At 41.7% G+C, this 16,363-nt stretch overlaps 1 protein-coding gene across 3 annotated transcripts in view; it reads right to left on the bottom strand.

Annotated features, from left to right (window-relative positions):
- The window catches only part of PTGR1 (prostaglandin reductase 1), an 18,636-nt gene continuing 2,273 nt past the window's right edge, over positions 1-16,363 (bottom strand). For all 3 annotated transcript variants that reach the window (XM_004677435.2, XM_012721135.1, XM_012721136.1), the window contains exons 3-10: positions 15,579-15,624; positions 14,981-15,037; positions 13,100-13,267; positions 10,077-10,194; positions 8,777-8,932; positions 6,955-7,063; positions 5,085-5,203; positions 1-1,526 (exon numbers count right to left, since the gene is read on the bottom strand). In XM_004677435.2, the coding sequence (XP_004677492.1) occupies positions 1,416-1,526; positions 5,085-5,203; positions 6,955-7,063; positions 8,777-8,932; positions 10,077-10,194; positions 13,100-13,267; positions 14,981-15,037; positions 15,579-15,624 (884 nt within the window). In that variant the 3' untranslated portion in view covers positions 1-1,415. The remainder of the gene's footprint in view (positions 1,527-5,084; positions 5,204-6,954; positions 7,064-8,776; positions 8,933-10,076; positions 10,195-13,099; positions 13,268-14,980; positions 15,038-15,578; positions 15,625-16,363) is intronic.

Here is a 16,363-nt window from a genome sequence, read left to right as displayed (position 1 = left end):
CTCCTGCTGCAGTGGCTTCTGATAGCTTCAGTGCTGAGACTTAACCCCTTGTGCCACCAAAGAGGCCCTGTTCCTTGTTTTGGTTCTTGTGAATGATGCTGTGAAAGCTGTGTACAAGTTGTTATATGAGTGTTTCTGTTCTGTTAGGTATAGGTGTACATATACCTGTTGAGTAAAATTCTGATTCTATGTTTAATACTTCGAGGTATTGCCAAACTCTTTTCAAAGCAGCTACATCTTCACCAGCTATGGATGAGTCAACTGATAGTCAATTTTTCATCACTTGTTAGTGCTTGTCTATTCAAAAAATAATCATTCTGCAGGTTCCTCTACATTTTTTAAAAATGAAGTTTGCATTTTTTATTTCTTATACTCTGTGCTGTTTTGGGTGATTTCCCAGTGGAGAAGAAGGCAGTTTTTTTTACTATCTTAAAACTAGGGACTCCAGACCTCTTGTTTACCTTCTCCTATAGGACTGATGATTTGCTCTGAGTGGTGCTCTCCTGCCTTGCTCCTCATCCGGGATGTCTGTGTATGTTGACTGTCACTTTACTATGGAGATTTCACAGACAAGATTCTGTGCCTGGGATGTATGTCCATTTACAGAACGAACCCAGAATGCCTGAATCATAAAATTTCACATGCCTGCAGAAGCCATATTCTTGGATCAGTGCGTAGTCTGCTGTTGTGTCTACTTGTGGACGATGCTATCAACATCCAAGGAAATCTAATTTCATGGCAGATTTAAAGTAATCTGAAATACTGTTCAAGCCTTCTTCTCTCTTCCTTAGTAAAGTTTTAGTGGTTTCTTCATATAAATCCTGCACATTTTTATACACTTGCAAATATTCCATGAGCTGTCTTCTTGGTCGCTGTTGTGAGTGCTGTATTGCTTGCTGGGTCTGATGTTACTAGCTCTATCTGCAGAGGGCCAGCGAGGGCTGCCTGAGATTCTGGGCATTGGGAATGGTTATTTTTCTCTGGTCACAAGCACTAAGGATGGTAACCTTTTGATTCCAAATTCATGGGCTTCTGCAGGGACACTCACTGCTGACACTCACTGAGTACCTACTCTATGCCAACTATTGTGTGATATTTTGAATAAACATGTACTGTGAAGCAGATGTTACTTATCTCACTTAGCAGGTGAAAAGTCAAAAGTCTAAGGTCACAGAGGTGATCAACTTTTGAACTCCAAAGCCATCATTCTCCACCATAATCCAGAAGCAGCTGTAGTAGGCAATGTGGGGACTAATTATTTATCATGAAATTTTCATAGTGTCACTAGCTTAAGTATATTTCAAACTCATTACAATGATGATTTCTTCGATAGTAAGAGCAGTAAACATTTTGATAAATGGTTAAAAAGAAATAAATCATCCAAATGTTGTTTCTAGATTCCATGTGATATTTCTTCATGCTTTCACGATGGTTTTCCCTAAATTATCTCCTTTAAGCATTCCCATAAATGCAGCTGGCATGTTTTCAAATCCTTCAATGATGTATTCATGGTACTGGATTTTACCCTGTATCAAAATAACAAAAATTGTCATAGATTCATTACCTATGCTAAATGATGCACTCTTCTCCTGGAAATAAACATATCAAGTACATTATGGGAAACTTGGACTTCTAAGATGAAGACAGTGCCCTCCAAGAAGTCGTAGTCATCTGCAGCAAGATCCACATATACGGTGTATGTAAGAGATCGCAGAGAACAACAGAATTTAATAATAGCATCAGATGACGGTATAACAAGAGGAGAAATGTGACAAGCAAATGCATTTGCTCAGCAATTCATTTGAGTAAGATGAAGCGAGTATTTAATAAGGTAATCATTTCTGCAGCGGTGGATGTAGTCGGAGAGAGGGATCCTTCTAGGTCATGATCTCCTTAAAGCCTTCACAGCTGCCCAATGACCCAATGATGTAGCACCATTAGCTCTATCTGACCCCCCCACCACCACCACACACACAAGGTTCAGGAAATGTAAATACCACTGCTGAGTCTTCCCTCTTCCCTCCTCCCCCTTCCTTTCAAAGACATTAGTTGTGTAGGAGGAAAAGAGTCATTTAGCGAGGAAGAGTTTTCATTTTTCCTTCTACAAGGCACAGTCTAGTAAGTGAAACTAATTCACATGTTCTAGTTGTTGATTTTTTTTTTAAGAGCTATGTGAAGCCCTGAGTGACCTGATACCATATATTTCTCCTAAAGTGATGGTTTATTACCCTTTATGATTTCTGGAGGGACCATCTGCTGGAGATCACTGAAGTAGGAAGTAAGGAAACTGGGATCTGAACCTTTGGCTGGAAAGCCCCAGCTCGTCTGCTCTTAGAAAGCAAAGATGCTGGAAAGGGTCAGATGCATAAATCCAGTGTAAAGTTTAAAAGGAGAGGGTGAACCCTAGCTATGAAATTGATGTGGGAGATCATGGCACAGAATACAGGGGGAACTCTGTACTATTCAGTAATTTTTCTGTGCATCTACAGTATTCTAAAACTGCTCTAAAATAGAAAATTATTTTAAAAAGGAAGAGGAATCAGAGAAAAAATAGTTGAGATAGAAGCTAGGCCAGCTTGCTAGTTACTTAAAACTGTTAGGAGGGAGCCCTGGGGATACCAGGACAGCGGTTTCTTCTTGTCAGCTGTGATCACAGAAAGGCTGGATTTGATTTCACCAACTGGGACAACGAAACTGCACATTGGGAACTTATATATAATTCAGCTCTCCCCAGCTCCCTGGAAAGAGCCCAAGCGAACACTCCAAGTGCTAGGCTGGGAAAAATGCCAAGTTCCAGTAGCTGCCAGAGGAGCGGTCAGTTTCTTTGAATTGGGAAATGACCATAAACCCAGGAACTAGGAAGTGTGACACTACTTTTTCTCTCTGAAACTAAGACAACGCATCTTGGTTATTCGTATTTCCGCGGCCTAAAACGACACATGGTGTGAGGTGGGAAAATGATCACGGAGCAGGACAAAGGGGGTGCCTGCCTCCTCCAGGTGGACAGGCGCTGACGGAGGAAGGCTCTTTCCAGTCCAGGACTTAGAAGACTCAGGTACAAATATTGTCCCCACTAACGCCCACTTGCCCAACAGTATTCATCTGATGCCTACACGGATCCAGGTCCTATTATAGGTACTGGAGATAACATCAGAAGACAAAATGCATGAAGACTGCTACCTTCAAGGAGGCTACATTCTCATGGCAGACAGATGGGCAACATAGCAAGTGAATTATGTATTATGTGAAAAGGTGACCATTACTCTGGATAAAAGCAAGACAGGGAGGATCAAGAGAAAAGGAAGACTGCAATTTAAAAGAGGGTCATTTTAAAGATGTATTTATTTATGCATACAAGAACTGGGGTGGAGGTCAGAGGTGGACCCCTCCTCTGAGAGGATTCACCAGAGACAGAGTGCGGAGAAGATTAGACAGATCTACTGAAATATACTGTTGAGGGGAGCAGTGGGCAAGACAGAAGAAGTCTGCTGCGCCATGTGGGTCAGCTCCCTGGCGAGGGATTGAACTCATGTTGTAGTGGCTGGCAATAGCTTGATAGTGCTGTGCCTTTAACTCGTGTGCCACCAGGGAGACCCCTAAAATAGGGTCATTTTAAAGTTGACTTATTCAGAAGGCACTTTTAGCAAAGACTTAAGGAGATGAAAGAATCAACCAAGCAACTACAGAGAGATGGAAAAATGGGTGGAGAGGTTGACTATGAAGAAGTGAAATTAGGAGTCAACAAGACTCTATCATATGCAGACTTGTATGTTATTATAAGTGCTTTACTTGGCTTACTCTTAGAAGAATGGGGACCTTTTTAAGCTTAAGAATGACATCATGTGGGCTCTCCCTGGTGACACACAGACTCAAACACAGCACTACGAAGTTAGCTGCAGCTGTTTCAGCACAAGTTCATTCCCCCACCAGGGAGGTGACCCACACAGCACAGCAGTCGTCTCCTGTCTCGCCTCCTGTTCCCCTCGGCAGTGTACTTCATCCATCTGCCTATTCTACTCTACTCCCCACTCTGTGTCTGGTGAATCCTCTCACTGTCCATGCACTTCTGGCCTGTACCCCAGTTCTGTATGCATAAAGAAAGAAAGAAAGAAAGAAAGAAAGAAAGAAAGAAAGAATGCCATCGTCTGGTTTATGCTTTAAAAGATAACCTGACTGCTGTGTTGTGAATTGTCTGTGGGGACACAAAGGTGGGAGACCAGAGACAGGTTATCTCAACATGCCAGCTAAAACAAGATGGTGGCCAGGGTGGGAGCAGGGGTGGTGGGACAAGTGATCAGATTCTGTAGGTATCAGGAAGGTTAAGCTTCTAGAATTTCCTGACAGATTTGAAAGACATGGATCTGAGAGAAAGACAGGATTCAAAGATGACTTTAAGGTTCTTGGATCAAACAAATAGAAAGATAGACTTGCTATAGCTGAGAACGTGAGGTCCGTCATGGAATGGGTTTGACATGGAAGGTCAGGGCATACTTCATTTTTGAATGATGTGTGTCACACATCCAGATGCAGCTGACGAATAGCTTAGAGCTCAGAGGAGAGACTCAGCAGCTGTCAGCACACCCATGTATTCAAAGCCATGAGCCTGAATGAACTAATTCAGGGATAGTCTGTGGCTAGAGAAGAAAAGATATGCTTCAGTCCAATTACCATGTCTTGGGAAACTTTATAGTAACTTGAGAGAAGAAAAGAAGCTAGAGAGGAGTCTGAGGAACACCCATCAGGGAGGAAAAGTAAGTGCTGAGGGAAGCCAAGAAAAGAAAGTGTGCCGAGAAAAGAATGAGACTTCTGCCACAGCCCCAAGGGCTGCTCAGAACTGACAGCTAGAGTTCACACTGTGAGATGCATCAGGGACCTTGAAAAAGCAATTTTGATGGAATAACAACAGTGCAAAAGCTGATGTGAGCTTAAGAAAGAATGTAAAGAGAAGACCTGCAGGCTATGAGTACAGACATTTCTAGTAACTTGTTAGGAAATAGAGAGCGGGGTGATGGGTCTCTATTTGCAGTGGAAACAAAGTCTACAGAGGCAAGCACAATCGCAGGGAGTGGTTTGGAGTGCCTCACCTCACAGACCCATGTCCGCAAGTCGTTCAGAGCCTTCTGGCGGGCCTCTCCTTGCCAGCGGGTGACGACAAACCCTTCCATGCGGAGTTCCTGGTAGATAACAACCTCTGGGGGTGGGCCTGTGAAGAAGAGGGTACATGGTCCAGGGAAGTGGCCACATTACTCTTCCAGAGCTGCCCCTTCCACTCCCTCCCCACTTTCTGGATCCTCAGGCCCGCCCACCATCAACATGTACTCCATGGTAGGCACAATAATGGCCCCCCAAAATGTCTACCCCCTAACTCTCAGAACCTGTGAATACATTATCTTAGATGGCAAAAGGCCCTCTGCAAATATGATTAAGTTAAAAACCCTGCCACGGGGAGATAATGTGTACTAGATAGGTGGGCTCAACAGAATACTCACAAAGGCCCTTGTAAGAGAAAAACGGAGTCAGGAAAAATATATGATGCTGAAAGCAGATGAGGGAGGAACATAGGGAGGTGATAGGTGGATTTGAAGGTTCCATGCTGCTGGCTTTGCAGATGGTGGAAAGGGGGCTGTGATAAGCCACCCCCTAAAGAACAAGGAAAACACTCTCCTTTTGAGCCTTGACACGGAAGGCAGGCCTGCTCACCCATTTCACACTGCTGCACACACAACTGTAAAACAGTATTTGTGTGTTTTAAGCCACCAAGTTTGTGATAATTTGCTACAGTAATGATAAGACACTAACCCACACTCAAAGTTGCACAGACAAGGCAGCCAGGGAATGTCTGTGTCAGAAGCAAGGCCTATTCACAATCCCAAGCTATTTAACAGAACAGAGCAAGGTCCTGGGGGTAACATAAGAAAATGTTCCTGCACCACTCAAACCAATGGCCCTGAGACGCCTGGTACTTAACATGTTCTTTCAGCATTATGGCTTAATGTAGCCATTCTGTGGCATAAAACCATCTCCTTCTGTGATGTTCACAGAGGAGATGCAAAACAAGAGTCCCTCTCTGGCCTCAAGTGTTGTTATCCCCCATAAAAGCCGTGCATGATTAATTCATTTATGGTGTCTACATCCTGACGAGCATCTGCACGATTCCCTTTTTGTTCTCTTTTTTTTTTCTGACCCAAGGGTAAATCTATAATCTCACTAACAGCACAGAATCACTGTAGCAGAGAATTCTGTATGAATTCAGAAGACCTGACTTTGATTTGTGTCTCTGGTTGTCTCAACCATGTGTAAAATCAGAGGCTGGGACAATATCCTGAAAAAGATTGGAATTGAATGAATGTAGTTTTCTAGTTAATAGTTCTTTTGGGCTTGTCTGGGTTTGGAGGTGAGAGGGGACTGTCTCAGCATGAGAGAGTGCTACAGTGGGGGACGGAGGACATAACAGGCCACAGCAGACACTGTCATCCTGGGGAGGCCAGGATGTCCAGCTGTTGGAGGAAACACTGCCCACGAGTGTCTGAAGGACAAGACGACCTTTGGTACCCCTTTAGCCACATCAACTCATCCTCGACCTCTATCCCCCACATCTCCAACAACATCATTAACATTTTACCAGCCCGACCAAGGTGTTCTGTCTCCAAACCAAGCCATAGCGGTCTTTCTACAACTTTGCAAAAGAAACAACATAAGAAACTAAAACTTATCATAACTACAAACATCCCTTCTGTTTTTTCAGCTTGTGTTGTTTCTCGATATCAAAATCAAATAGAAGCTGATTTAGAACATGTATATGAAGTTATACAGTTTCATACAATAGATACACTGTTTCATAAAGACTATCAAGAAGCTATAACCATTTCAATAGTCACCAACTGATACCCTAACTCTTAATCTTCTTCTTGCCCAGCCTTCCTACATCTGTGATCATTTGCATGAGTTCATTACCTGGGGGAAGTGGCCGAGTACTGTTATATGTAGAGATGGCCCCGCATATAGCAATTCTTCCAAATTTTTTCATCTGGGGGATAACAACATTTGAAAACTCTCCACCTACCTAAACAGACAGAAAACAAATTAATCTAACTACCAGAAAATTCAGGAAAATCATTAAGTCACAGTTAGCACTTTATAATACTTATAGTAACAGCAACAACATGAATGGAATTAGCATAATAGTAAAGAAAAATTACATTTGGAAAAAGACATTAGAAACTAGACATTTCCATCTGAGTTGCATAACTAATAATTTTTATTCATTATATTTTATATTTTAGTAATCTCTCTTAGGTAGATTATTGCCCTAACTTAAAGTATGAAAAAATACTCAAAAGACACATAAAGAATAAAGCTTGAGGTCACACATTTTCTGATTTTAAAATTTAGTGCAAAATTTTATTAAGCAAGACAGAATTTAGAATGATGGAATTAGAGGATTAAAATCAAGAACAAGGCCCTCCCTGGTGGCGCAGCAGATTAAAGCACAGCACAAAGAAGCTTAAATCACTTCCACATCAGTTCGATTCCCGCCTGCCCCGGAGGTGATCCACATGGCGAGGCAGACCTCTCCTGACCTGCCTGCTGCTCCCCTACGCAGTGTACTTTGTCGATCTGCCCATTCTGCTCCCCACTCTCTCTCTGGTGAATCCTCTCACCCTCTGCATCTCTGACCTGTACCCCAGTTCTGTACGAATAATCTTTAAAAAAAAAATGTAAAAGCTTTCACCTTTCAAAAAAAAAAAATCAAGAACAAAATTATAGGTCATGAGAGTTAACTTCAAGTCCAAAAGTAAACCCTTCTACTTAGAGTCAATTCATTTTCAACGAGTTTCACCAAAATTATTTATTGGTGAAAAAGGTGCAGTATAGCTGGATATCCCTGGAAAAGAATGAAATTGCACTCCTTTCTTATGCCATAAATTGACATAAAGTGCATAATGGACCTAAGTGTAAGAGCTAAAATTATAGAACTCTTAAGAGAAATAGAAACATAAATCATCATGACCTCAGATAAGGCAAAACCCAAGATATGATGCCAAAATCCCAGGTAACAAAAGATACATTGGACTTCATCAAAATTTAAATATTTTTGTTTCAAATGATATCACCAAGAAAGTGAAAGATAATTCATAAGAGAAAATACTTACAAAACATGCATAGTTTATCTCCATTATTAATAGATTTCGTATTTGTGAATTCGATTATTTGCTAAAATTTATCAGTAATCCCCAAAATCAATACTCAGAGCTTTCCCTGTTCATGTGCAAACACACACAGAGCAGGAAAGAAATGCAAAGTTCCTAACTGAGGTCAAACAAGACATGGTTCTACCTTTTCTTTTCAACTTTCACACGGACAGTACGAGAGGCTGCAGACAGGAGGGTCAGAGAAACCCTGCTCGGTGGTCAGCCAGCTGGGCTAGGAATCCCAGCTCTGGGAGGATTAGTCAGTGGGCCAAACTCAAGCAAGCACGTAGAACTGTGAACCTGCTTTCTCTTTTGTAAAGTAAATAAAATAGAAGCTCCAGGAAGAGTTGCTTTTAGGACTTAAAAGTGAGTCTAGGCAAGATATAAGCATACTTATGTACATACTTCCCCTGAGAACAAAGGCTGTGTTTGTAACGACATTAGAAAATACACCTATGAAGAATAATTAAAATGTACGGTATCTGACAAAGAACTTTTGTCATATATCTTGGAAACTGTAGAAGTATATTCTCTTCTATAGGATTTTGGTAGTAAATCAGATATTAAGTCCATTTGTTACTTACATTATCAAAATAACATTCATAACCATCAGGAGAGGCTTTTTTCAAAGTTTCTTCTAAAGAGCCTACTGTCTTGTAGTTGAAGGCAACATCAAATCCAATTTTTTTAAGATAGGCAACCTTTTCATCAGACCCTGCTGATCCAACAACTTTGCAGCCCTAAGTGGGGAGAAAAATGGAAACCAAACCATCTAAGAGTCACCAACATGAAGCAACATCGTATTCCCAGTCTAGATGGCCAGGTTCTCCAAGAATACCCTCATGGATGCCATAATGGGCGAGTAGGCCCCACAGGGGAAATTAGCCCCTGAATCAGTCTTCAACCCAACTTGCTTCTGACCATCCAATAGATTCCTTCTAAGTCTATTTGGTTTACAAATTCATTTCAACCTACTAGCTTGACAACCTGTTCATTTGACTCTCTTATTATCTTTTTTGTGGGCCAATCTTCCCTTGCAATGATGTGCATGCTATCTATGGTATGATGGTCCTTTAGACGGTAGTTTTGGCTCAGCTCTGGAATTTTCATACCATTTATACCCTTTCTGGTAGCTGCAGAGGCAATGTGCTCCCAATGTTTCTGGGGACTTCTCAGGAGCTAGTACCCAAGTCATGGCCCCACCACTATGGACTGACTGCAGTGGCCTTTGCAATGGAGCCTTGTGGGCGATGACTCTTGATTGGCTGATCTCAACTTTCTCTTATCATCGGAGCAACCAGGATGGAAGTTTAAGCTGTAATAGGAAATCTTCAATAAAAACTATAAAAGTAGTTACTGCCGGTCCTCCCTGGTGGCGCAGTGGGTCAAAGCACAGCACTAAGAAGCTAAAGCCACTTCCTCATGAGTTCGATCCCCGCCTGCCCCGGAGGTGACCACATGGCGCGGCAGACCTCTCCTGACCAGCCCGCTGCTCCCCTCAGCAGTGTACTTCATCGATCTGCCTGTTCTGCTCCCCACTCTGTCTCTGGTGAATCCTCTCACCTTCCGCATCTCTGGCCTCTACCCCAGTTCTGTATGAATAAATAAATAAATATTAAAAAAAAAAGTAGTTACTGCCTACAACTCTAGACAGAGGCCATACCTGAATGACTTGATACCTGACATGTTGCAAAATAACAACGTTCAAGTCATCTTTGACACACAACTTTCCTCACTGACCCATTTCTCAATCATTCTCAGTTTCCAACTGCTAAACAGAATTCACCTGACCCAACTCCCTGAGATGAGGGGTGGCCTGCTGTGTTCAACCGCTGAATTCCCAGTTCGGATGTCAAGCGAATGGCTGTTATGGAATACGCTTACCTTGATCTTAGCTATCTGTCCCACAACAGAGCCCACTGCTCCTGCTGCTGCATTAACTAGCACTGTTTCTCCACGCTTCAAACCACAGATGTCAAGTAGGCCAAAGTAGGCTGTTAGGCTGAGGGAAGAAAAATAAGAACATGTGGATAGATGTGCTTCTAGCCCTATACCTCATTTGCATATATCCTGAAGTCCTTCTCAGCAATTTAGCCAACCCCCAAAGTGGAGCAGACTGTATGAATCTGTCCGTGACAACAGTATCCTCCCCAATCTCCTTTCTAGCTATTTCTAAAATCAGTTTTTTGTTGGATCTATCAACCTAAGCTACCCAAAAATCCTTTTCCAAACACCACTTCTTTGTAAAAATAAAATAGAGACAGGATAAGGAAGCCAACAGCAGAGAAGTCTTAGAGGGGAAATTAGAAGTACACTTTGGGCTAAAGGAGACTTGAGCAAATTAATAAGTTGGAGAGCAAAACTCATGAACTTTCCAATTTAACTGAGAAAACAGACATGTGCCATTGAAGGAATCAATGAGATGTCCTTAGGGTAATTAAACTCTGTGCAGTTTGGCTTTCTGGAATATCTCCATGACTCAAAGTTCAACTTCTTTGGTAGGTAATAGCTAAATCGATAGCATTCCTGAAGGAGGAAGGCTTCCCTTTGTTAAGTGGCTCTTACTGGCAGAAATTCTCAAAGAACTGTTGCTAGAAAGAGACTTGTAACTCCTCCCCTGCAATCACTCAGATTCAGTGGTAAAAGGTTGATGTACACTCCTTACAGACTTAGAATAGGCCATGAATGAATCAATTGTCCTCTTAAATTATCCTGTTTCAAAAGTCAAAATCTCCTATTATTTTACAAAAAAATTTTCTCCAAGACATTGTGTAACAGGGTGGTCCCTAGGAAAAGGGGAAGTTCCAAGTTCCCTGCCCCACCCAAAAGGAGGGTGGAGCTGAGCAGAGAAAAAGGAGAGAAAAGAGAAGTTGGATGGAGAACAAGAAGGACCTGAGGAAGCCACATGGAGCAGCAAGCATGTGATGAAGAAACTGCTTGTTTCCTGACCCTGGACTGGTTAAGGCAGATGTGGGTGAGATACCTGTAGGGAGGTGACTGTGGCAGTGTTTATACTGATTTTGATTTTGCTCTTTTCCTCCCAGATTTGTCTGGCCATTTCTGACCATTTTCCATGGGCCCCGGCCAGAAGGTGCTTTAGTCTTGTGGCGGCTTTCAGGCCTTGCTTTGGGCCAACCCCTTTTGGGTGGACTTTTGCCCATGAGGGGATAGGTAACTTCAGGTGTTTGATTTAGAAGTAATATTCTTTGTGTTCTGTACTGTATATTCACTGTATTAAAGTCTCTTTTCATTAAAGTTTTGTCTTGACGCGGAAGATGGCAGAACCCACTTAGAGCAGGCAAGTTTGGGGCTTCAGGGGTGTCCCTCTCCCCCTGTCTGTTGGGAGTGACCAAATGCGGAGATTTACTGAGGGACTGGATAAGGGCAATAATAAATCAGGCCTTGCATCCAAAGGTGATAAGGTGATAATAAATTGGGCCTTGCATCTAATTAACGGGATGGGACTAGATGAAGGTGATAACGAACTGGGCCTTACATCAAGGACACAGCGATGAGTCACCCCTTTGAAATCTGAGTTTAGGACCTATATAAGAGACCCTTCCCCCTTATTAGGACCTATATAAGAGCCCCCACTCTAGGGGCTCCGTCTCAGCTGCTGTCTGGAGCAATAAACTGCTTGCTCAGCCTTCTGCCTCCCGCCTTCCTTCTTGCGGCCGGTCACAGAAGTTGGGACAAAACACTGTCCTGTAACAGATAGCCCACAGACAGGCAACCCAATTCACATTGGGGTGCCCTGTAACAATGGGAGACTTAGACTGAGGTTTCCTTGTGTCTATCTTTACCCCTGCTCCTCCATTTGGGTCACAGTTAAGAGAGAAAGAAGGGTGGCTGAGAAAACAAGGTGGAAGGAAGAGCTCTCAGGAATGGGAGATACAGAGCAGTCAGGAAAGACCAGGAAATTCTGTCATTTTGCTTGGTGCCCACTACTTGAATGTAAGGCAGCGTTAAGCATTCTCTAAGTTCACTATAACTCTCCTCTAGGTTGTAGCAATTCTGAGTTCAAATTCTGAGTGGAATATGACCTTGGGGCGTGTAGGACCAGTTTTTGTTAGCAGGTGATCAGATGGGGAATATGTATTTTCATTCATTCTTTTAAAATCCTTCAAAATGTGCAAAAGAATAAAAAGGTGGTCAGATCGGAAGAAAGAAGGTGAAAGGAAGGAAAAAGAATGGAAAGAAGGAAAAGGTGACAACATAGAGAAATGAATCCTAGACTAGGAAAGCTTTGGAGACACCAAGAGGCATCCAATGGACCTTGCTTCTCTAGGGCATAAAAGGAAACTTGAGGCCAAAGGAGCACCTGGCCTCTGGAGCACAGACATGGGATGAAGTGACCAGAACTCTTCCTGAGAGGTAAGGCCAAGAGACACTTGACCACTTTAGACCTGGGCCATGTTGAGTAAATGTACAACAGTACTTGCTATATAGCTGAATTCATTAAACTTCAGGTCTCCTTACACCTCAGGAAACGCAGGTGTATGTAGGGAAAATGTAAGAAACTATAGAAGGCCAACACAGATTGAACTCTTTGCCACTTTAAACTCTGAAACAGAGGCAGAGATGAGTGAAGAGTGAAACCAGGACCCTCCCAAGGACAGGAGGAAGTGGTTCCATTGTGTTATCATTGCCTGGCACCAGAAGGATCCCCGCCCATCCAGCTTCTCATTGTTTGTTTTCTCTTTGTACCTGAGGACCTCAGATCAGTTATCTTTCCATCAGTCCTCAGGCTACCTCTCCCTTACCTTTCTTGTTAATCCTGCCATCTCTTCTGATCAGTCCCTGAGCTTATATTGCCTCAAGTCTTGCTGGCCAAGTTCTAGACAAGTCTTGTTGGAAAACCAGAGTGTCAAGCTTTCAAACAAATGAAATATACCTGCGAGACTCACCCTGTCATGCCCACTGTTCCCAGAGCCAAGGAGAGTGGTAACTTGTCTGGCCACTCTGCGGGCAGCTGTTGCAGCCCCTTCCCATTAGAAATGGAGTGCGTTGTCCAGCCTGAAAAAGCTATGACAATTGTTCCCGTTGGTAAAGCTGAGTTTTTGCTTTCCACAACTCTGAAAGATAAGAGTACATTAAGACATGTGAAATTAATTATAGGCCCTTGATTATAGGGAAACCAAATAAGTAAAAAATAAATAAGACAAAACTTGCAGGCAAACTACAGATTTGAGGCATAAAGCAGGGGTCAAAATAGAGCAGGGAAGAACACAAGGGACTGTGGTGATACTTCCGGTGAAGCGGTAGTGGGAGATGTATGAGGACTACCTGGGAGTGGAGAGTCAAATATTGTGTAAAAATAAAATTAAAGAAAAATAATTTTAATGAAAATTAAAGAAAATTAAAAGTTTAATTTGAAAAAAAAGATGTGAAACCTCTTTCCCTTTCACGGGAGTTGGAAGGCTGTGTGTTCAGTATACACTGACTGGTCTATTTTTACATGTTCATAAGAGTCCCTCAAAAATTGCAGTAAGTTTAAATATCCTCTCATTATTAGACATTCGGGGGATTTTTTTTCCTTATGTAAATCATACTTTAATTAATAGTCATAAATATTAATTTACAACTTCCTTAGGCAATGTTCTAGTATGAAAAGACTGGTAACTCTTGCTCCATGTTGCCAAATTCATGCAGGTGGCCAAAGAACATACACACAGATGCATAGCACTATTTGTGGTAGAAAAAACTGAAAACAATTGCAGTCAGGAGTAGATTAGTGAAATGGCTGATAACAATGGAGTAATTTACAGGAGTAATTTGTAGTCATAAAAGGGCGGTACTATCAACAAAAACTATCCATAAATTTTAAGTGATAAAAAGCAATTTGCTGAAGGGTATTTCATTCCATGTAGAGAAGCATAAATATTAGTACAGTTACTGAACAATTTCTGCAATAACAACACATCAACAGCAGTCCCTTTTTGTTAATTAAAACAAAATAGTTTTTGTTTTTTTATTTTCAAAAATACATTTTAATATGTAGGAAAATATATTAATGACAAGATGCAGCATATAAAAAGTAAACTACATGACAGGAAAAACAGTACTGCTTGAAGTCCTAGTTTTTGTTTTTGTTTGTTTTTTTGCCTTTCATTGTGAATTTCTTTTCTTAAATTTTTAATATATATATTTTTACATCATTTTTTATTTTGTACATGTTTCATCTCAGTTGTAATCCCTGTGGACTTCCCACCACTACTTCACCCATGTGCCATCACCACAGTCCCATATGCTCTTCCCACACTGGTTTTGATCTTGTTCCCCTCTCCTATAAACCAAGAATGTCTCTGGTTTATAGTTGCTAGTTGATATTCTTTTTCCCTTTATTATAATTATTACATATATATATATATATTCCCCCCCCTCCGATTCTTTACACCCCTGATATGAGTGAAACCATTTTCTTTCTGGATTATTACATATATATATATATATATTTCCCCCTTACACTCCAACATCTGTCACCTTTAAGGTTCAGAGGAAGAGGAAACTTTTAGTTTCCAAGATGTACATTTTTATTTTATTTACATTTTTACAATGATCATATACTGGCTGAACACTTTTATTTTTTAGTCATTAAACATAACGCTCAAAAAGTGAAGCTGAAATGATTAATTTCATAGCCTTCCTTCCCTCCTCCCTCCCAGTTATTCAAATAGGAGGCTGATATCCAAAAATACCACCAGACTCAAACAGTGAAACTGCGAGTCGCCGGGCAGAGGCAGGGTCCAGCATCATTCCCAAACACTGCAACAAGCAGAAGCAACTACCTGGACACTTGTTGCCCCATCATCATGTCACCCTCCTTCAATCTTTTGGCTGCCACTCTGGAAAAAAAAAAATCCATTTTTAAATATAAGAGCATCTGGGAAAAATTATCTTGAGTTCCACTGCCAAATGGAAAGCCATGAAGGCAATGTGTAAAGAACTGAAACCCAGAAATGTGAGGGCATTTATTTGAGTCAACTGCAAATTAGCCACACTAAAGCAATACAGTTAAATAAAAGACAAGAAAATTGCATTTGGGTCTTAGCTCCTTCTACCAAATAATTGCCATCAGTCAATTGGGAAAACTAGAGTTTGAATTCTTTTTTCTTTTAAATTGCTACAAGCAATTCTCATGAGCAATGACAGGCAAATTGTGTCCCTTAAAAAGGGAGGTAAAATGAAGGGGCCAGGGTACCCCTCACAAGTGCCTCAGATTTCGGCCTGCAAAAGATGAACATCGATCAACACTGTCACAGTGACTATAATGGGAGAAATGGGGATGAGTGTTTCAATAGAGTTGGGTACTTTAGGTGAACTATTTCAAAATAGGGTCCAATGCTCAATGGAAAAACACTCAATTTTTAGGAAGTAAAACAATACCTCATGTAAGGATCCACAGTGAGGAACAAAGCTTCCAGCAGAACCTCTACAAAATAAAACATTCCAGAGGCAATTAGAAACTCAAGATTGATGCCTTGTCTTTTAGCCTTGTCTTTTAACATTCTCAACAGAGATTATCTTTCTGCTTCGGGGTTGCTCTCTCCCTGTGCTTCCTATTGAAGAGCCTAGACGCTCTCATATTTGCCTCGCCTGCATGTCATCTTCTTCATTGTCATCATCATCATCATCGTAATCTTCGTGATCCTGTTACTCCCTCAGCACTATTCTATGCTTTACCTGGATCGTATCGGATACTGTTCTCAACAATCATGAGTTCCTTTTTATTTAAGTTTAGGCTAGGTAAATGGGCCACATTTGTAACCACTATGTTATGACATCTGCACAGGGTTTCATGACCAGCCCCAGTTGGTATGAAAGAATACGCATTTTGCTGGAGTGACCTGCACACTCATGGGAGTTTTCTCTGGACTATGGTTTTGCATCTTGAGATGGGCTGATACCTGTGCTGGCATGCTTTTTCCTCAAAGCTTATCTATCTGCAAGTACCTCTATATTCCGTCTACAAAGCTCAATTCCAGATATGTTGGGTATGTTACCATCACTCCCCCTTAGATTGCTTTAGATTCGGGGCCCTCCCTGGTGGCACAGCGGGTTGAAGCACAACACTGAGAAGCTAAAGCCACTTCCGCATGAGTTTGATTCCCGCCTGCCCCGGAGGTGACCACATGGCGTGGCAGACCTCTCCTGACTCGCCCACTGCTCCC

Source organism: Condylura cristata, unplaced genomic scaffold, assembly GCF_000260355.1.
Source record: "Condylura cristata isolate star-nosed mole 26May11 unplaced genomic scaffold, ConCri1.0 scaffold00006, whole genome shotgun sequence".
Lineage (NCBI taxonomy): Eukaryota > Metazoa > Chordata > Mammalia > Eulipotyphla > Talpidae > Condylura > Condylura cristata.
This window is presented reverse-complemented; position numbering and strand designations above follow the sequence as displayed.